General features: G+C 38.6%; 1 protein-coding gene across 1 annotated transcript in view; it reads left to right on the top strand.

Annotated features, from left to right (window-relative positions):
- Positions 1-18,104: 18,104 nt before the first annotated feature.
- The window catches only part of adamtsl5 (ADAMTS like 5), a 45,878-nt gene continuing 42,032 nt past the window's right edge, over positions 18,105-21,950 (top strand). The window contains exon 1 of the mRNA XM_038308485.1: positions 18,105-18,720. Coding sequence (XP_038164413.1) covers positions 18,701-18,720 — 20 coding nt within the window. The 5' untranslated portion in view covers positions 18,105-18,700. The remainder of the gene's footprint in view (positions 18,721-21,950) is intronic.

Raw genomic sequence — 21,950 nt, 5'->3', positions numbered from 1 at the left:
TGGTTTTGTCATGAAGACGTTTGGTGCTCAGTAGGCAAAGTTTACATCCATACATTTTCAAACCCACATATTTACTGAGGGTGTGTGTGAACACAGTGAAGTCGGGCAGATGGCCAGTGTGGGCTCCTGGAAGGCAGCCAGAACTTTTATATCAAATGGAGTCTGGGAGCGAAGTTCCCTAATAAAAAAAAAAAAAATGTTCTCTGACACACAGAGAAACAGAGCACAGGGGTTGGAGGCGATAATGGCAGAGAGCTGGAGTCGGTCCATGCAGGGAGGCTGGAAGCAGATCAGGATGCCAACCTGCATTCCTCTGAAGGTTCTGTTTGTGTGTGTGCAATCCTCCAAGTTCCCACCAGCTGGGGGTGGAGGGGGCAGCCTGGCAGTAATTAAGGATGACCCTGAAGCTGCCTGCATTCTGACTGGACAGCGCTTTTCTTCTACTTGTTTTCAAGTCATTTAGGAAAATGTGTGATGGAGTGTTGGTCTCAGAGTGGGAATTTGTTCCAAATACATAAAAATGGTCAACTGAGCGGCACTTTATATCCCCTGGCTTAACTTGGGGATATAAGGGGCCAAAAAATAAATCTAGATAATGATTGATGAGTCCAGGTTGTATTAAGATGTTTATGACGTATTTTATGTGTTTTTCTATACAGACGTATTATGCCTAGTGCATAAAAAAAGGAAAATTGGGTCTACTTCTGTAAGAAAATAAAATATACAAACCTCTAAAATAACCGACCCAACAACCACATTAAAAAGAGAAAAGTAAGGTTAATAAAAAGTCTGACCAAAATTTAAAATGAGGTAAGAGAGTGTTTGGGCCAAAAGACTCAGAAGATTCTTCACAGGGAGCGATGCTACTGATGATTGGCTGAGACCAGCACCCAATCCCAGGAGGAGAAGCCTGTAAGAAAACATAAACAATACTTTTACTTAAAAACAGCAAACAACCACTTTAAGGATTTAATAAGGGCTTTTTTTTAATGCACATATAAACATATCCAGCTCATTGAAATGGAAATAGTCACATTCAGTAAATGTCTTTTGTTGTTTTTCACTAAGCTCTGGTTTTTGTACTAAAGCTGTTTTTTTTTGGTTTGATGTTCTAATCTTGAATATTTCACTTGCTGTAAGTGGATAATCATAATTATTGGAAATAAAGGTTTCAAAACAGTCTGACTGTAACTGATCTCTTTAATGTTCCATTAGTGAAGCAAGTTAATGAAATAAACAACCTTGTCATTATCATGTATTGTATGAGGCACGTCTCCTCAGATAACCACATTAATTAAGTTCAGCATGGAGCTATTTTGGGTCACCAACAACACTTTTTAGACAAAATCTAGAGAATTTCCTGTTAAGAAAAAAAAAAGGATTATATTTTTCTGTAATTGTTACTGTACAGCTATGATGAGTCAACACAAATCTGTAAATGAGCTATCCCTTATGGGCACGTTTTCCTCTCTTCCTTTTCAGCCGTCTGGTTCCAGTTTGTGCTGCCTGTAAATATGAAAGGCTTGCTGCACACCTCTTGTAGTGATGGATGTGTATTATGCAGCATGTCTGAGCCTTACAGTTTTCTATGAATCAGACGGACAGCTTTATGTCCATGCTGACTTCCACATGTCTGTCTGCTTTCCGCAAGATGGAGGTGGATTCTGCCTGCAGACTGTCAGGAAACTGTCTGATTTTTCTCTTTCAGCCTCAGTCAGTCTTATTTTACAAACAAATGTAAATATTTAAACCCTAATATTTCCACAGTTCGTCAGTGAAGATTACATTTACCACTCAGATTTAAACCACCCAAACCCTAAAAACAGATCATATGTTAGATCAAGTAGCTTCGTTCTTCTTCAACTCTTCAATCCATTGCACCCTGGAGCAGTTCTAAGAACTGTTGCTTTACAGCTACAAGGTAATGCGATTGGATCCTGGATTTTATATGATGGGCTCTGCTTTATCTCCCAGAGAAAGAACAGTCAAACTGCAGGTACTCTTCAGTTGAAAAAATAAAAATCTAAATAAGTATTTTTTTTTTCTTAAAATAAGTGCATTTGTTCTTGAATTGAGGAGGTGAGTTAGAGACTTTGTCAATGGAACAAGACAATTTGTATTTAGAATAAGAAAACAAAATAGCATTGTCTTATTTCAAGTGTTTATTTTAGGAGTAAAATACTCATTCAATTAGCAAATCATCTTACTCAAATTAAGGGTAAATACACTTAATTTAAGAAATGTTTACTTATTTCTAGCTTGTTTTTGCAGTGTGGCTTATTCCTACACCTCAAAAATGAGCGTTAGGTTGATATTTCTGAAATTGCAGTTAGTAGTGAAAGCATGATGTTTAATGTTCTTTTTTTGTTTCTGCATTTTTAATCTAATTTTTTTTCCTACTTGCTTTGATTCTGTTTTATTTTCCTATATTTTAATCATGTAAAGCACTTTGCATTGTCTTTGTACCAAATTGCGCTATACAAATAAATTTGCCTTGCCTTGCCTTTCCATGAAGTCTTCGGAAATCTGTTTTATTTATTATTCTGGAGAATTTGGTGTCCCTGTTCTATTCATAGCGAACCCAGATGTCTATTTCTGACTGGACCTTTTAGCTTCCAGTGTAGTACTTTCATCGAGTTAAAGGTTGGGCTTCCATTTGGCCATTGTAACACATCAGCTCCTTTATCTTTTGGCTGCTGTGTTTGAAGAAAAATGTGTGTGGCTGCTGAGTTGTTTGTGGCAGTCTCTTCTGGTTAAGGGTCTATAAATTTGTGAGTTGTGGTCAAACTTCCTCTTTACTCTTAAATGAGACCAAAGCTGAAGTTTCTCCAACCCCTCCCCACATACATGATCTGACAATGAAATGGATTAATTAAAGCAAGGCATAATCCTCAGGCCTCCACCACAGTGCTTCAGAACTGACATAAGTGATTTATGTTGATATGCTGTGTTTTTGTTTTTCCAAAAATGGCGCCGTGTCCTGGTCAATCACCTCTACATTGGTTTCATCTCTCCTACGGACATAATTTTAGAGGTTTTTGTGATTTATTCTAATGCAACTTTGCAAACTGAGTATGCTTTTTAAGAAATGGAGTATTTTTATTGGACTTGTTTTCAAGTCTATTTCTTGGAGTATTGTTCTCTCTCGGCTGAATGTGCAGGGACATCCAGTCCTGAAAGGAATGATAGATGATGAACATCAAATAGAAAAAAACCTGAAGGCCTTTCCAAGGTGCTTCTGTATGGCTATTGCAGATCTCTTTACATATTGGTAATATTTCCAAAAACTTTAGTGCCAAACTGCCAGAGGCGCTGCTTTTACAAAGGCGTTTAGATTATCAGATGATCGATGGAACCATCCATCCATTTTCCATCACGCTTTATCCCAGATGGGGTGCGAGGGGTGCTGGTGCCCATCTCTAGCTGTCTATGGGCGAGATGCGGGGTACACCCTGGACACGTCGCCAGTTCATCGCAGGATCAGTGGAACCATTTAGCTTAAAATAAGCAACATTTTAAAGCATTAATCCTTGGCCTTCATCTCGTTCCATCCAAATGTTATCATTTTTGCTTTCTTATATACATTGCCCACACACCTTTTAGCATTCTATAAGATTGTGACTTAGTAAATTGCTGCACAACAACAGCTGGATCAGAGCAGAAACTGCTAAGATGAATGTTGTTCCCAGAAGAGGAGGGGCAGAAGCATCTGATCTGTGGTTTGCTTTGTAAAGGGGGCTTTGGATGTGGTTCACGGCTTTGGCTTTTGTTTACATGCTTTTGTGTTATCCTCATCCGACTGCTTTCAGGCACATTTCTGCCCAGTGGGAACATCTGAGAGTAATAAGTGGGTAGAAGAGGATCTTGTTTGCAGAGAGATTTTCATTCAGTAAACGTGAGGCTTTTCTGCTTTCACACACAAGTCATGATGTGGTAAACTCTATACTGCAGCTGTGTTTAGGACTGTTGTAGTTTGTGCTAGGATATGTTTCTTAGACTTGCTGTGTTGCTGAGATAAATGCAAGTCGCCCCTGCTTCTGTGAAGCCTGAGTGGACAGTAGGTGTTTATCTCTGTGTGTTTTATTTGCTTTGCAAGGAATTCACTCAGGAGTCTGATAATACTGAGGCATGTAGTTTAGTGGACTCTACTGACAAAGATAGCATTGGTCAAGACAGATGCAGCAGATGTTTCTCATCCAGAATCTACTTATATAAACTTAGCCAGACTGCAGGTTGGCATGAACTTCTTGTTCAAAAACCACCTAATTTTCTAGCCCTTTAAACATCGAACCTCACATTTCCAAATGCAAGGGTGTTGATGTTTTGTCTTGCACGCATATAATGTTCCAAAGAAATGAAAGCCAACAACTCTCCATGAAAGACAGATGATAAGCTTCCTGTTTTAGCACAAGACACATTTTAATGGTTGAGAATGAATTCATATAACACATAAAACTTAAAGAAACAATTACATTAAAAATAATTGAGAGTAGACATATTTAAGCAGCTAATTAATACATTGATTTTAATATTTAAATAATGAATGTTAACTCATGGGTAGGTAAGGAGCTTCTGGATTTGGACTTTACCCTTCAGGCATCATTATGCAAAGCAATGATGGATACTGCTAATCAAATTGGGACTAGAGCCTTCTGAAAAACAGATGCACAAATAGTAATCAAATTAAAGTGAACAGCTGAAACTCTTCCATATAGAAACCCCCAGCATATTAAGGTTTGAACATTTAAATGTGTCACACAGAGTACATGTGAAGACATTTTTTGTTGTTCACTGCCATGAGCTATACGCCTATATGCCTTTACGTCCCGTCATTGATTGAATAATTGACTTCGATGATCTCACAGTGGAGAAATTAACTTGTTGCATCGGCTCAAATAGTCAAAAATAGGGTACCAAAAGAAAGAAAAAGGTGCATGGTGGTATATACAGTCTATACAGTTCGTCCACATATATAAATAAAAAAAAAAAAATGTTCCTCACCCACTGGTTTTATAGATAGATAGATAGATAGATAGATAGATAGATAGATAGATAGATAGATAGATAGATAGATAGATAGATAGATAGATAGATAGATAGATAGATAGATAGATAGATAGATAGATAGATAGATAGATAGAATCTCTTATTTAGCAGTGTTATTTTACAAGGTTATTGCACAGGTTATTAAATTATTATTTATATATAGCTATTGCACTGGTATATGATATATGTATATGATACCGTATACATATATCATGATGAAGATTGTAGGAAACCTTATAGGTCCTTTATCCCAGACAGGATTGTTTAGGAGTCCCTCTGCTAAATGACCTATGATAGGAAGCCTCCAGGCTCATTTTACTACCTCCTTCCTTCCTGCTAGCACTAATTGGACAGTACTTATGATGGCGGCCGCTGATGCCCTTCCACTTTTGCTTAAGAGTCTTTACTGGGCTTCTATATTTGGGTTCAGCCTTAGAGTCTGTAAGGAGGAATGCCCCGTGGAGACTGGACTTGCAGCGGTGAGTAAGGAAGTATACCTTCCACAGGAGCTGCTGGTCACTTTCTTTCTCTATTTCCCAAAAAGCTTCACAGGCACCCTTTCATTCTACAGTACATATTGTGGATGATGATCGGACTGTTGCTAGTGATGCGAGTGATGGAAAACAAACCTTTGTTTGTTAACAAAAACCTGTCCTGTCAAGTTGATTCTGATCTTGATTTTCTAACCAAATAATAATAGAAGGCAAGATTTTTGTACTAAAAATTTACCTCTCTGCAAATTTTCCCCAGAACTGGGATTCTCTGCAGCTCCTCCAGAGTTGCCTCCTCTCTAATTTATGCTCTCCTTTTCGCGACTGTCAGCTTTGCTAAAATACCATGTCTTGGTAGGTTTTTATTACGTCCATCCTCTTTGTGGTTTCAGATGTATGTACAGAGCTCTTTGAGATGTTTAAAGCTTGGAAAATTGTTTCTGTACATATTCCTTCTTTAAACCTATTCACAGTTTGATCTCTGACCTGTCCGTCTGTTCCTTGGTCTCCACTGTTGTTGTGTGTCCTCTGGTGTTTACATCAAAGCTGCATTCATGCTGAGATTAAAATGCACAAAGCTGGATCATATGATAGTAGGTGGTTTCTGAAAGACAAATTGTTGCACTGCGTTTTATTTGGTGTATCACAGTAAAGTAAGTCAACGATAATCACAAGAAAACACAGTAGTATGTGACTGTTGCATGGGAAAATGTGGAAACATTCAAAGCTCTTCCAGGGAATACTGTGATTCCCCTGTACAGCTGCTAGAATCTTGAAACTAAACTCCTCGTTTTCTCTTTTGGGCCATTTTTCAATTATAATGTTAAAATTTCATTTAAATAAACATTTCCTGTGAGTTTTATCTACTCCTTCAAAAAACACACAATTCATACTTTTTAAATTAAATGTAACTTGCTATAAAACCATATATTTTATATTTAGAAAAAGAAAAAAAAAGAAGCCAACAAAACAAAACATTTATTGCTGTGGAGTCATTTATTCCCAAACACAAAATGTTGTTTCTACTGATGAATTTATCCAGAGCAGAGACTGTTTGGTTTCTGTACATAAACTGTTTCTGCAGATGTTTGTCCTGTGTAATGGATTCCAAACAGCTTAGTAAATATAATGGATGGTATTTACTGTGGGTTTTAAGTGGCCTTTTCATGCATTTTATTTCCCTTGTGGGAAAACAGTGCGTTAATTTTAGCGCTGGTAGTATGCAATGAATTCTGCACATTCTGATGGATTGTTGAAAACATAATTCAGAGAAACTAATTTACCTCCTGCACTCACATTGACTGGGCAGCAATGTATTTGCTGAGGATTTTGTAACAGACAGTATTCAACCTTTGTCTCTCTGCTAGCCATAAATTCAAAGTTGACGATCTCTTCATTTCGTTTCCTTAATTTATTACTTTTATGAACCTCGTAATTCCAACTTTGGGAGTGTATAGGTCCCCTACATAATCCTGCTGGAGCCATTAAGCCCATGCCACATCGATCACAGACATCAATAGACCCCACGTCACCAGGTGAGAGGCGTGCCAACAGAGCCGACATCTTGGGTCTCAGAGAGGGAATACACGTCGATTGAGGCAAATGGTACTTTATGATTTCAGACACCCTGAATCTGATGAACTTTCATCCACATTTCATCCAGATAACTTAGCTGAGTGAATGGATGGTATTTCCAAGGCTCCATGGGACCAATTGATTTCTGTAAATTATTTTCTTATTTTGATTTTGTATTGACTGTTAGCTAAGCTGCCGCAGGATGCCCGAATTTTGTTCTGCCTATGGGTGTACAAATAAAAGCAGACTAGAAACCAGATACAGTGGAATTATCTTTCATCAGTAGGATTTTATGATAGATTATCCTTATAGTGGGGATGGAAGCAGAGAAAAGCTGTGATATATATCCTTAGTCACACCTTTTAGAAAGCATGTAACTATAAATATGGCCATATGGCTATAACTATAAATATTCATATGTATATGTACTGTATATGTGGCTGTGTGTATAGGCTACTCATTGCAATACCTTTTGATATAAATCTACTCAGATCCAACAGGATAGCCTACAACTTCATGTGTGTGTATACATATATATATATATATATATATATATATATATATATATATATATATATATATATATATATATATATATATATATATATATATATATATATAAAATTGAAAAAAATTGTGGGACACAATCAAGTAACAAAATCAATTTCTCTAGAGTTCTGCTAGGAAGGTATACTTCCTTACTCACCACTGCAAGTCCAGTCTCCACCGGGCATTCCTCCTTACAGACTCTAAGGCTGAACTCAAATATAGAAGGCCGGTAAAGGCTCTTAAGCGAAAGGGGAAGGGCATCAGCGGCCACCATCATAAGTGCTGTCCAAATAGTGATAGCAGGAAGGAAGGAGGTAGGAAAATGAGCCTGGACGCTTCCTGTCATAGTTCATTTAGCAGAGGGCCTCCTATATCCATATATATATATACACTATATGTATAGTATGTATACATATAGTGTATTGATAAAGTATTGGCACCCCTGGAACTTTCTGACCTTTTGCCACATTTCAGGCTTTCAACATAAAGATATAAAATTGTAAACATTTGTGGGACACAATCATGTAACAAAATTACTCAATCAATCAATTTCTCTGGAGTTCTGCTAATGGTCTGACAGCTTTGTACAGATGTGTTGAAGCAGACATATATCTTAAAGATGCAGAGCCAGACCATTAGGAGAGGAATTCAAGAAAACTGGCCTAAAAGGTACCTAAACATTCCAATACATTTTAAGTTGGGTTATTTTTTATGACTTCTAGCAAAGCGCTGACCTCTGAAGAATCTGTATCTCTACATTCCTGTTTAAATTGATAATTTTTTAATTTGTTTTATTTGCTTTCATTAAAAAAATCCCTCACATCACCTTTTGCATCTTGTGGTTTTTACCTCATCTGACTGTGGAAGTTCTTCCTTTTCAGACTATTTAAAACCTTCTATTTGTAGTTGTCTTTACATAAAAAATAATTCTCAGAGGTGAAAAAGTTTGGAGCTCTGTTGCTTTCTAGCAGAAAGGTCCTGGTTTATGCATGGAGTTTGCATTGTTTTCCTAATGCTTTAGTGGGTTTTCTCCGTGTACTCAGTCTCCTCCCACCGATCAAAAACGTAACTGTTTAGCGATCTGATTCCTATAAAACTGTGTATCTTTGCGTTGTCCTGTGATGGAACCCTGCCGGGATAAGAAGAACAAGCAATGGATAGAAGGATATTTTTTGCAAATATTCAGCAGTGATGCATCTTTTCTAGAGCCCATAGTTAATCAGTTTTCTTTGTTATAGGTTGGCAGATTCAGTTAAAAAGAAACATAGAGAGCTTTCCACTTCAAATCCACCCCCTCCTTAGAAATATCTTAAAGATGCCCTTTAGCACAGAAGCAGAGAATGACAAACTGTAGGCTGTCAAACACACAGACACACAAAGGGAGCGTTAATGGCCTTGCATGTAAGGCGCACGAATGGAGGATTACTGTAAACACTCAGCTATCAGTCTCTCAGAAAAGAGGCTCGGCACCTAACGATGAAGTGTGTGTTCTGTAACGATGAGGGAACTATAGGGAGGGCAGGGGAAACGCTTTCTCTGCGGGCTGGGACAAGTTCAAGAGCCCAGAGCTCGAACTAATAGTTATATACAGCAGGCAGGTAGAGAGGAGCAGTGCTGTACATGATGAGCTTTTATAGCTTTAAGAAAATTAAGTATATGACGCCGCTTTGTACGCACACTGCATACACATTATTTGGTAAGGTCAAGTTGTTCTGTATGGGAGAGCCTAAGCCAAGTCTTTATCGTTATGTATTTATATATTTCAGGTTCTACATTGTTTTTGCCTCCTCTGAGCCTCAAGGGCTCCCATTGTGCCCATCCCCCTGGATCATTTGTGACGAAGAGACTCCAAGAAAACAGGATTGCAGTTAAAAGAAATGTTCAAAATAGTCGGTATTATTATAAAGGATATAGATGTGCCCTTTGTCCCAGATTCTGTTTGGTTGGTATACATGGACATGATCTCCATCCCTGTAGAGAAGGTTGGTAAAGTCAGGGTCCAGATGATGTGCTTCTGTAAAGGTTTGCAGACAAGCATGACACAGAAAGGGATAAAAGTTACTTTCTTTAAGTCTGAGTTCAATATTCCTAATTACAAAAATGCATAATGCTGAGTCTTTACACCAAGCAGTGGGATTTAAAATCTTTCTCATTGACGTAGGAGGGAACAGGAGATAATATAGATGTGTGGAGACCAGTTATGTCTGATCCATTCTGCTGTGGCGCAAACAAGAATCAAGCCTAAAAAGGAGTCTAATGGTTCATCGAAGCTCTGACCCTAACCTATGGCTTTGGGCTTTGGATCAAAAGCAAAATAACAAGCCGCTGAACAGCTTCTTACAGATGATGACTGGACCGTAACCCACTATTGCCTTCAGTGCAGGTTTAAGTAAAACTTCCACTCTTTAGTATTAAAAAGTTTTTTTTCTTTTCTTTAGGTCGTTCAGGTTTATGTGGTTTATGTCTTCAAGATGCCTTCTATTGGAGGTTTTTCCAGTAATGCTTCACTGGGGACAGATCCTTCTGGAAGGACTACATATATCTTCTTGTGTGAATGAGGAGATTTCCTGGTTTCCTTCCAGGACTGGTTAATTTCGCCACCTTATCTTAGCTGAGCGGAAATCTGGGTGTGTTATCCAGAGTTCAGAGGGTAGATTTCAGCTGGGCGATACTGAGACCCTTACAGCGGTGTAAATAGTGTGGAGACAGGGAACTGAAATGGATAAGTAGAGAATAAAACAAACAAACAAGGAAAATAAATAAAATAAAAGACCATCATAAACTATTTAAATTAAACCACAAAATGAAAAAGTGAATATGAAACACAACCTTCATAATTCAACCAACATCAGCTATTCGTGCAGGATTCATGTTTAAGATTTCTGACAAAGTCAGTGGAGAGTCCAGTATGTAGCTTTCAAAGAGCTAAAATTCATTTTGTTAATCTCTCTCTATATGTATTTCAGACTGGATTGGATTTGATGACTCACAGCTCCTAAGACACATGCTGTGTGCATGTCAGCCTTCAATGCTTTGTCATGTTTTGGTATTTTAGTCTTCAGATCTCTGCAACTAAACAGCCTGCTTTCATTAGCCTGAAGTACTAAAACTAATTCTCACCATACGTGGTAGAAAACAGGAAACTGTCATATGAATCCAACACTTGGACAGATTATCCTTGTGGCTTTTATTTGGAGATTCGAACACATGCCTGTTTCCCCTGTTGTGTCTGCATGGCTCCAGATGAGAGTTCAAGGTTGCATGTTGAAACTGTAGCCCGGCTCGGATAACTTGTCTCTGCTTTGGCTTTGCATGAAGGGAATGCAGCAGACCGAGAAGGAGACAAGGCGCGAAGTTCACAGAAAGGCCAAGTGGTTTCTGCACCATCACTAAGACATCCGGTTTGAACGACTGCTGCTGGAAACCGGAGAAGGCCTGCCTCGTACATCACAGGGTGGTGAACCTGGAGCAGCCAAAAGTGGCTGTGGCCTGTCAGATACAAAACACAGACAAAAATAGATGCCTGAGGGATACTGTTACACAGGTACGAAGAGTGATGTTCCCGTGGAGCAGAGGAGGTGATTAACCTGGTGAGGTGTCCTGACATGTAGATCTAGATGATGCTTGTTTCCCTGAAACAGTCGATTGTTAGAACAGACGAGTCACAGAGTAGAAAAATTGGATTACATGAGTCAGAATGAATGGTAAAGTATGAGTAAAATTAGCGGTGGTGCGTGGAGATCTGTGGGAAAGTTAAGGCTAAAATAACATTATGATTGATAAACATTGGAAGCAATGGTTGATTATACTTTTATATAGACAGATTTTCCTAATTTTTTCAGGGTTAGTACCTAACCATGGCTGCATATTCTGCAGGTTGAGCTACAGTAGCAGGGTGTCAAGTGAATGGCAAATGTTGAATTGTTAGGTCTAAAACAGTAGCATCTCTGCAGCTGATTCACATCCATGCATCATCTCTATAGTGTAACAACTTATGTTTTTGTTTGAAAATAATTATTCTATTCACAAAATGCAAGAATCATATGGATTTTATTGAATAAGTAATTAAAAGACCATACAGATAAATTATTTAAAAAAAAGAAATACAATTCCTCAATTACCAAACGTCCTTAATCGTGAGAAAATGAAATGTTTGCAAAGTTATATGATTCTGTTAGGAATCCAGTTTGTGTGGGTTGTTTTTGTGTTTTTTTTTCTCTCTCCACCACCAGGTGGTGCCCTGTTCATCGTTGGGCCTCTCTGCACACCTGCGGCTCATTGGATCATTACTGGAGGAGGGTTTGAGCAACGGGCTGTCACTACCTCGATGCCAGAGTGTTTGCCAGTTTTGGGTACTCTAGCCCAGTTGAGATTAACAGAGTCTAACTGAAGCTTTGTCTCTCTGAGTCTAAACTTGCTTTTGTCTTTGCTCTTCGGCAGGAAGCCTTTCCTGTATAACTGGATAACCTGGACCTTCTCCCCCTGGAAGGATTACTGAGTACACACTGAGCAGGGGTAAATCTCCACATGATCCGTTCAAGTCCTCATCAGAAAACCAAGTGACAGTCCGCTCCTTTACTCCTCTGGGTCCAACGTATTTCTACCTGTCCGCTCTCCAATGAGTTCCCTCTCCTCTGGATTAATTCCCCACAAACTGGATTCAAGGATTAACAAGAGCCCCCTCAAACGTGAGTTTCTTTCCAGCTATATTAAAGCTTAGCATCAAAGAGTCTTAGCATCAAACTCTGACCATGTTGAAATAATTACATATTGGTGTTGGGATCTGGAGGCTTGTCTAACTTTCTCCACCAGAGGGCACCTGAGATCTTCCTCCTGAGGGCGTGAGCTGACTTCTACACACCTGTTTCCCATCTGCTCATCATGAGGCCTTCTTAAGGAGGAGGAGGATGACACTTCCCTGCCAGAGTGTTTGCCAGTAATGGTACCAGCAAAACCTGAGCCAGCTTCTCTGATCTGTTTCTCTGATTTTTGTGAACTAGTCTGACCCTGCGTTCTTCTGCCTCTCAGATCCTGACTTATCTGGATATCAGTCTAATCCTGGAGAAGACAATCGCTGCCTGGAACCTGCCTGTCTGCCCTCCGCCTCAGGCTCCGTCTCTGCCTCTGCCCTCAGCCCTCAGACTGCCGACCAGCCTCTGGACCCTCAAGGTTCCCCCCCTGCTGATCAGAATACCCTCTGAGCAGGTATTAATCCAAGCCGCCGTTAAACTGCAAGTTTCCTGGATCCACTCTAACCGATCTGTCCTCCTCTAGTTGCTTCCCTCCCGTGACCAGTCTGCCGAGCCAAGACCCCGTTCACATTTCACTGTAAACTTTGTAAATAAACCATTTAACTTTTTCCCTGTCTGCTGAGTGTTTCTGCATGTGGGTTAGACGCTTAGACCCCAACATGACAATTGGTGAATGTTCTTTGAACTTCTTTAGAGTAAATTTGCAAATTCCCTCAAATGTTGCATTTTTATATATAAAAAAATCTTGAAATATTTTAAGTCATTACATATAATAATATTGCTATCTTAATTAATATAAAAAAATTTATATGACAGTCTTTGTTCAGACCCCAACATTTATTTGTTTGGGGTCTATTCAGAGGCACAGTTTGTTATGCCTTAAGCAGGCTTTGTATGTCACAGCTTAACACTAAGTGGCTTTAAAAAACAAAGCTGTAACTTATATTTTCCAGAGGGAAGTGAGTTTGGCTTTTTGCTCTTTTAGAATGTGGACCATTTAATTAATTTTTTTAGTCAGACCAACAAAAAGAGAGTATTATAGTTTTTCTGTAATCTGCTTTGGCCTACTATGAAGATCTAAATCTATTGAATGACATCTACAAGCAGTAGGTCCCTCAGAGTTATCCTAGATTTATCAGAAGTTACAATAATCACCGAAAAATGGGGAAGATGAAGATAACATGAATTAATCAAATAATGAACTAAAGAGGCTAATAATATTCTAATATGATATATTGCTGTAAATAACTGAAGGATGACCTCTTTAAGTTAAATCCTTAGATAATATTATATGAAAGAAATGGGTTCATTTTAGGATTTGCAGAAAGAAAACCTAAAAGGCTACAGCGTACACCTCAAATTCTCTTCTGATTTCCAAAGTTGGATAGTTGAATTATCCAAAGTCATCTTGGATTGCCCCTTTTTTTTATAAGGTAAGGGTCTACAATAATATGCAATATCGAGACAAATATTTGGAAATGGGTTTATTACAGAAGAAACATATCTGCGTAGGTTTAAAAAATGAAGATTAATTAAACCATAGATATAGGTGTTTCTTTAAAGATTTCAAAGGTGTCAGGACTTCACTTTGAAAGTCAGACATCAAACAAAACTTCCAACATTTTTGTGTCTTAAGCAAGGTAAAGGGCACATTGCTTGATGATATCTCCCCTATTTACGAGACTTTGAAGATTGGGACCCACATGTTTTAGTCGGCCTTATTGTCCTGAAATCAGCTGCTTCTCCTGTTGTTTGTCTTCCTTTGGAGTTCAGGCTGCAGGAGAAAAAAAAATCATTAATCTTATTCTGATTTCATGTGGTCTTAAAATAATTATACTCCAGTTTTAAGTAGGGAAGAAGGCGGTGAATTACATAACATTAATATATATTATCTTTTCTTTTTAAATGTAAATATTAATTTTCTTCTATATTAAATACTGGGGGGAGTCTGCTGGTCCTGGTATATATCACAAATCAGTTACTGTTTACCTTAATTGATTTATTATTACGTACATGAAATGAGTACTGTCAGTGTGTTTTATCTGTGAATTTCCGGGTTTCTGTTATGGTTCTCCCCTTCAACTTCTAGTTGAGTTTCTTTTTTAGTTTTCTGTTAGTTATGTCATTCTGTTTTGTTGATCTTTGGTTTCCTCTCCATTTTCTGTTATATTTAAGCAGTGTTGTATTTTTTGAGTTACTCTCTGTCGCCCCCTTGTAACAGTCTCCTTTCCCCTAGCTCCCTTCTGGTTACTTCTATCCACACCTGCTCCATATCAGTTGATCAGCCCATTCTTTGTTCCGTCCCCCTTATATACTGTTCACCTCCTCTGCAGTCCCTTATTGCTGGTTTCTTGTTGTTACTTCGCTCCCCATGTGTTTTTTCCCCTGAAGTCTCCTGGTTTTTGGTTTCCTGTATCTTGGATTTTGTTTCTGTTTCTTTTATCATTAAATAAATAAAACCCCTCTTTGCCTCTTCATCTCTGCATTTGGGCCCTCAACCAACCTCCACTCTCCATTAACAGTTTATAATTTATACAGGATAAGGGCAACCAAATTTAGATGATTTATAAATATATCTAAAATAAATAAACAATTGAATAATTAATTTACATGGGTTATATAAAAGAAAACATATTCAACATTAATAAACATTACAACAAACAAGTCAGAGTAAAACATGAGTGTTTGCACATGAACTAAGATTATATATAAACATTTTAATAAACCTGTTTTAAAGGTGATAGAGACAGGACTAGCCTGGACTCAGGGGGGTTCTCAGTGATTTGCTCCAGCATCCATGTTTACTTCCATTTACACAGAGCACTCTCACTTGTGACGCATTTGTGTTCTCTACTGTGTATGTGGGACACTTAAGTTGTATGAATGCAGTTTACAAAGGAGATCATATACAAGTTGCATATATTTGGAAATGTGAACAGCAACACAAAGAAGGTGGTTTAAGCCTCTCTCCCACAGACTTCCCCTCTTGGTCCCTGAGCAAGACCCTTAACCCCAAACTGCTCCCTGGGTGCTGCACAATGGCACTTTTGTCGCTATATTTAGAACGCCCCCTTCTTATCTTTGCCTAGGGTCCCAAATGTCTTAAATCCGCCCCTGTTTGTTAATGTCTAAGTTCTCTGCGGGACCGGAGATCTCTGATGGTGGGTGCAGCAGCTGGCTCCTGGTCATTCAAACTCGCAATCTACTGGATAATCACAGATTGGTGAATTTAAGGAGAAGTGTGTGAGCCTATCTTTGCCTGATGGTCAACCAAACCAGTAGACTCAAGCCTCTAGTCTCCTGAGCAGCCACATTATTAAATTGATTTTCTCTAACTTTGCTCGTCCTTCAAGTTATCCTCTTGCTTTCTTCTGTGCCTGCAAAGTCAGGGGCCATGATTGCCTTCTTTCCTACAAAAAGCTCTCTACTCATGAGTCTTACAATCAGCTCCAATCCTCTCCAGTGAAAGTCTGCCTGCCCACTCTCAGAGACTCAGAGTTCAAGATGCAAGACTGACAACCTCAGACTCCTTTATCTCCGGACAAGAAGATCTGTTGCCAACTTTTCAGCACTCTGGTCCTGCCAGTAAATCCAGCTTGGTAAGTCAGCTAACAAGATTCTTTGATCCTTTAATTATTATCCTTTGATCTCCCCCTTCACTAGATGTCAACCGAGCCTGCATCCGAAGCTGACCTATTTTCTATAAATGATTTTTATAAAAAAAATTAAATAAAACAAAACAGTAAAAACTTACCTGAGTCCTGTAAAGGATTTCTGCATACAAGCATGAAAAGATTCCTAGATCCCAGTCAAGACCATCAGCCCAGAATGGTCCAGCAGAATCACATGGAACATCCAATTTCAAACAGCTAAAACAGATCAAAATGCATAAAGCTGTGTTATGATCTTATTTGTTCAACATTACTTTCTTTCTGAGTGCAGTCAGCTCTGGGTTCGCTTGGTTCCCCGCTGGTAGAGCAGTGCATTACCTGGACCTTCATCAAGTCATCACTAAATCCGAAGTTTTCTTCTTACCATCCCACAGTGCAATTAACCTCTTCCCAGGAACCCCTACTCCTGTCCAGTCATCTATAGAGACCCTCCTATCCTGAAAGGCAGAGCATGGATGAGTCCCTATCCACTTCTCCTTTCTTTTTAGCGACTAACAAGGACAGGTCTCTCTGTCACCTGATTTGGTTATCGTGGACTCAATCATATGAGAGTTAAAAATCAATACGCTCTGCTACTTCTCACTTAAGGTCTTGAACCTGTCCATTTGCAGTGCTTTCCATCGTGACAGAATACAAGAGGGAGAAGATTGGAGAGCTGCTTCTGCTTGTTCTAACCAACGCCCCAGCGGTTTCCAAGTCACAATCAAACAAACAAACAACCTTATATTGACTAAGACCCTCACTGAACACAAGTTTAATGTTTGACAAGTTCTTCAAAACTTCATATAAAATAAATTATTTGTCACCCTCCTCAGCTCCTTTAGAGTTTGCAGATAAAGACTGACTAGATTAAAGCTGCCCTCGACTGCTCCTTAAAATGATTAAACTTGAATTCAAAGACACTTTTAGAAGAACTGTATGTGTGAAATATCAGGTTATTCAGTGTGGCCACTGGCCTTTGGGCTGAGGTGGATAATCCAGATCCACAAAGTAAAAAGTTTGTGCAGAGACTAACTCCAACCATTTTCAACTACGGCTTCAAAACGCTATAACTGGGATTTTTGGCACCCTTAGTGGCTAAGGTTTACACTGTTTTGCTTTTTAGAGTAACAAAACAGACAATAAATAAATATATAATAAGTAAAATATAGATGCACTTAAAAGTATTTACATTTGTCATGGTTTTGGGTTTGTTCAAGTTTTATCTCTGAGTTTTCATTGGTCTTATTTCACATTTTGGTGTAAATTTTTTTTTATTGTATTTGAGTTCTTAGATATTTCCTGTTTGTCCTCTTGTATCAGTCTCCTTTTCCCTAGCTCCCTTCTGGCCTCCTCTGTTCACACCTGCACCCAATCTGCTAATTTTATGGATATTCTTATATGACAGGACAATAATGCATAACTGCAAAGTTTAACCTACATGTCCACTTACTTGATAAGTCAGTGAGAGAAGTCTTTGTTTCTCTCTCCTGCTGTTCAGTCACTCTTTGCTGGTTTGTCATCATTACTCTGTCCCCTTCTTGTATTCCTGGTTTTCAGCTTCTTTTTCTAATTTCTCTTCTGTTTAACTTTTGTTATTAAGCCTTAAAGTAACTACTTAGCTTCTGTTTCTGCAGTGGGTCCTGTCAAACCTGCACCCCCACTGTGACATTTATGCAGTTTTTTTTTTTTTTTTATCGTTTTTCAACACTTCTTAAGAGTATACAACTGTATAAACGTATATGGTATCGGGCTTCTTGTTTTCCATTTCACAAACAGGAGGTCATTAATGCTAATCATCTATTTTACGCACGTATTTCTATATTTCAGCTTTTTAATGGGGAGTGGCTACTGTGAGAAATACGCACAAACACATTACATTTAAAGATCTGCCAAACCTCAGAAAATAAATATAGGATCTTCAGCAGAGAGAAGCAGCAGAGGCTTAATAACTTTTCTGTGACTCCCTTCAGTTGTTGCTGGACTCTGATTGGAGCAGAGGGGCGTGTTCCCCGCAGGAATGCGGCGCTCAGGTGGAGGGAGAGTCTCCAGCGGCACTCTGCGCGCCCACAGGAGGAAGGAGCCACAGCGCTGCGCTCTCTGCGCACTGAGTCGCCAAGAACGGAGACGACTGATGAGAAGAAACGGATGAAACTACTTTCTGATGGACCAAATTGTTTAATTTGGAAACGGTTTCAATAAAGTCTGTTTCCCAATTCAGATCATTTGCTGATGACACCCAACCCGTCTTGCAACAAGCTACTTCTTGCAGCCGGTTGCCCTCAAGAAGATCTCTATTTTTTTTTTTGCACACATTGAGCCTTTCCTGAAAGACTAAAGTGATGTGAGGATCTATGGAAGCTGACAGCGTGGTTGGATAAATGGATGAGCTCTGCAGCTGAAGGAAAACGTAAAAAAAAAAAAAAACCCACTATCTGCTTTTCAAAGACTGAGTGGATCAGGACTTGGAACATCAGCAGAGAGGCGATGGACCTTCTGATCGGGTCTGGACCCATGTGTCTGCTCGCCCTGCAGCTGGGGTGCACCGTGCGTCAGAGCCGCAACATTTCACATGTTGAAAATTCATCCAAACTGCACCTGACGCGTCTCCGTCTATTTTAACTGAAAAGGACTGACTATGTCTCCGGTGCAGAACAGGTGAGAGAACCACCTTTAAATGTACATGGGCTCAAAGTTTTTCCTTCAGAAACATACTTGCTATGGGAAAAGCTTATTTGTTTGGAGGTGACACATTCCAGCGACTGTATATGGAGTGTCTCATTAAGAAGGCAGCCTTTAAATATTTACCTTGAGGTATTTTCTTTCCTTACAAGGAACTGCAAACCCTTGAACATTTGTTGCAGTACAGTGAAAACATTAGAGGTGGTAAATTCCAAGGACAGTCTGCGTTTTTTGGACTTCAGTATCTAGACTGCAACATTATTTAAAACTTTTCATATCCGCAGCATGACGCTGCCACCGCCGTGTCATGCCAGTGCATGGTGTTAGTTTTATTTCACAGCATTTTGCAGAATTCTAATCCAACTTCTCCAAAAGTACCTGTGCTTCTCTCACTGACTTGTCAAGTAGGTGATCATGTCATGGGTTACATTTTGTCATATAAGAATATCCATAAGATACATGAACTTTTGAGTTTTTATCAGGACATTTTCTAAAATAAAGAATGAAAACCTATACCTAGGCACTACCTAGGTTTCTTTAAGGACAGAAGCTTGACCCAGCATTCCTGTGGATTGCTCCAGCGGGAGCGGGTGGAGTAATCCTCCTTCCATATCAGGAATATTACCACTCCTCGCTCTACACGTCCGGCTCTACCTTTATCTCTCCAGTGTCACCAGCTATAAATACTCTGCTCATATTTTATCTGATCCCAGTCCCACAACTGAGAACACTGGCAAAACAGACTGAAGAGAAGTTAAGCCTCTTCAACTTTTTACAATATATTTCCTGAAGGCCAAGCCTTACTTTAAAGGTTGTTTCTAAACCTCATGCAGAGCAGTTTCATTTGATGAGATGTGTCAGAGACATGTGCATCCTGACTGTAGGCTCGTCTTAATGGAGCTGACTGATTCACAGAAGCAGAAATCTGGCTCTAGGCGCTTTTTCTGATGACTCTCAGGAGGAATGTGTCTTAGATCGAGCCATCAGCCTCATGAGCAGATTTAATCTACTTACCTTGGAACACTGAGCATATAGCTTCAAAGCGAGGAGTCTGATTTGATGTTATACACAATGATGTCACTCTCTGCTAAAGGGAGGAATTACAATCCGTTTTCCAGCCTGTGGATGCATTTTGTGTGCACCAGGTATAGACATGGCTTCTTTGGAAAGTGATTCATTTATTGCAGGGTAGTAAGATAGTTCAGGACACAAAAGATAAAATTCAATTCTTCTTTCTTTTAAACATGTTTTAAGTTTTACAAAGTTTCCAAAAGGAAGTCTATTTTTTGCAGATGAACCTTAAAGCCATATGTTGTAATGGACACCAGATGCAGGGTACAACCCCAACACAACCACAGTAAAGTTTAGCTGCCATATTATAGCCTGAGGAAGCCCAAAGTCAGTTGTGCTGACTTTTTTGTTGCAGCTTTAACTTCAAACTCTAATATCCATTGCATGTATTATCTTCACCTAAATTTTTTTTACAGTATTAGTAAAGAACATGCACACTAAGTATTTTTTTCAACCACGATTTATTTTAACATTTCTTTCCCCACGTGCAATGATGACCATCGAAAATGCAAGTCCAATGATGTTTAAAAACAAGAATGGGGTTCACAAGTTCATATTTATTGTGAATTCACACAATCAATACACACATACAAGCCAGTTCAGTTTATTGTTCCCTTACAAGTTTCTGGATCAACATCTTTTTATAGCCCTCAACTAGGATATTTGAACACCTTTATTGGCAGAATCTGTAAAGTTAAACTGGTTATTTTCTGGATATTGATTTGACTTTTAATCAGATTGAAAACTTTAATTATAGGATTGCAGTCAGACCAATAAGAGGGCCAGTTTCCTCAATAATGCAGCCGCTTTTGGCATTTACTTAATCATATTTAGTTACTTTAACACAATTGTTTTATGTCCTACCCAGCTAACATGAAATAATTGTGTTAAACAATTATCCTACTGAAACACCTAACCGTGTTTAAGTTTGCGCAATCTGAATGTGGATTTAAGATTTTATATGAAAGAAATAGCAGGTTGTCCTGTTTCTTTCTGCATCAGTAGCAATGAAAGTAAACTAGCCACAAAACAATGTTTTCATCGTTATGCTTAACAGTTGGCAAAATGATCTGTTTCTTGCGGCCAACCATCATAGTCATCTCTTAGTATACAACTTTTTTCCCAGAAGGCATTTTGCTTTTTCAGTCAAAGGTTTGAGTTTTGAAGCATGTGCATTGTTCAGACTTTATAAACCCTCTCAGTATGTGACATTCAATGGTTTTTACTGTGGGCAGTGATATCTATGTTGCTTTGGCTTTTCCTGAACGTTTTACCAGAACTCTTTCATTTGAAACTGGTTGGACTGAGTTATCTCAAACTCCCATCCAAATTAATACTTGATGGATAAAACCAACTTACCTTTTTGCAACACAAAGACATCAAGGCCTGGACATCAACTACTTTAAGCTTACAAATTCTACCTGGAGAGGTCAAATATTCAGTCATAATGTAAATTAAATTAATAAGAGTTTGGGTAATTGCGTTTTTTTTTTTTTTTGTGCACGTCTAATTCAGTCTGTGATGATTAGAAATAAAATCGCAATAAATTCAAACTTGGGCTCTCAATTCTTTTTTCTTTTTTTTTATACAAATGTTTGAGTCGTAGCCATTCCTCTATTTAAAAAAAAAGAACAATTTACGTTGCTGTCCATAGAGTTACATCCTGAATGTTTTCATAAGGGATCAAACAGATCAGAATACTAAATTATCTAATCTTTGTATTTGGCTATTGTATTTACAGTCGGCCTTATTATCTCCTTAAGTGGGCTTTTCGGATCAGGTTACCACGCTCTTGTTATTGCATGTATCTTTGGTTAGCTCACAGTTTAAGAATTAGATTAGTTTGTGTTTAAGAGACTTTAATGTCTAAGTTTTTCTGTATTGGTTCTCCTGTATGTTTTTCACATGCATGTTTCAGACCTGGAAACTCCAATGTTGCTGCAGATTACACTCACTCCTTTAGCCTGTCATTACATTTTGCCAGTAAATAGTTTTTCTTAATTTCTTTCATAATTAACCATTTTTAAAATCTAGGCAAGTCAGAAAACCATATGAAGCATCTAAAATAATGAGTTAATAAACTCAAGTTATTTTCCAATCTGAACTGGGAAATTGTATAACTCACCAGTTTGATG

Source organism: Cyprinodon tularosa, unplaced genomic scaffold (assembly GCF_016077235.1).
Source record: "Cyprinodon tularosa strain WSP-4 unplaced genomic scaffold, ASM1607723v1 ctg638, whole genome shotgun sequence".
NCBI lineage: Eukaryota > Metazoa > Chordata > Actinopteri > Cyprinodontiformes > Cyprinodontidae > Cyprinodon > Cyprinodon tularosa.
The sequence above is the reverse complement of the archived record's forward strand: the minus strand, read 5'-3'. Positions and strand labels throughout refer to the sequence as shown.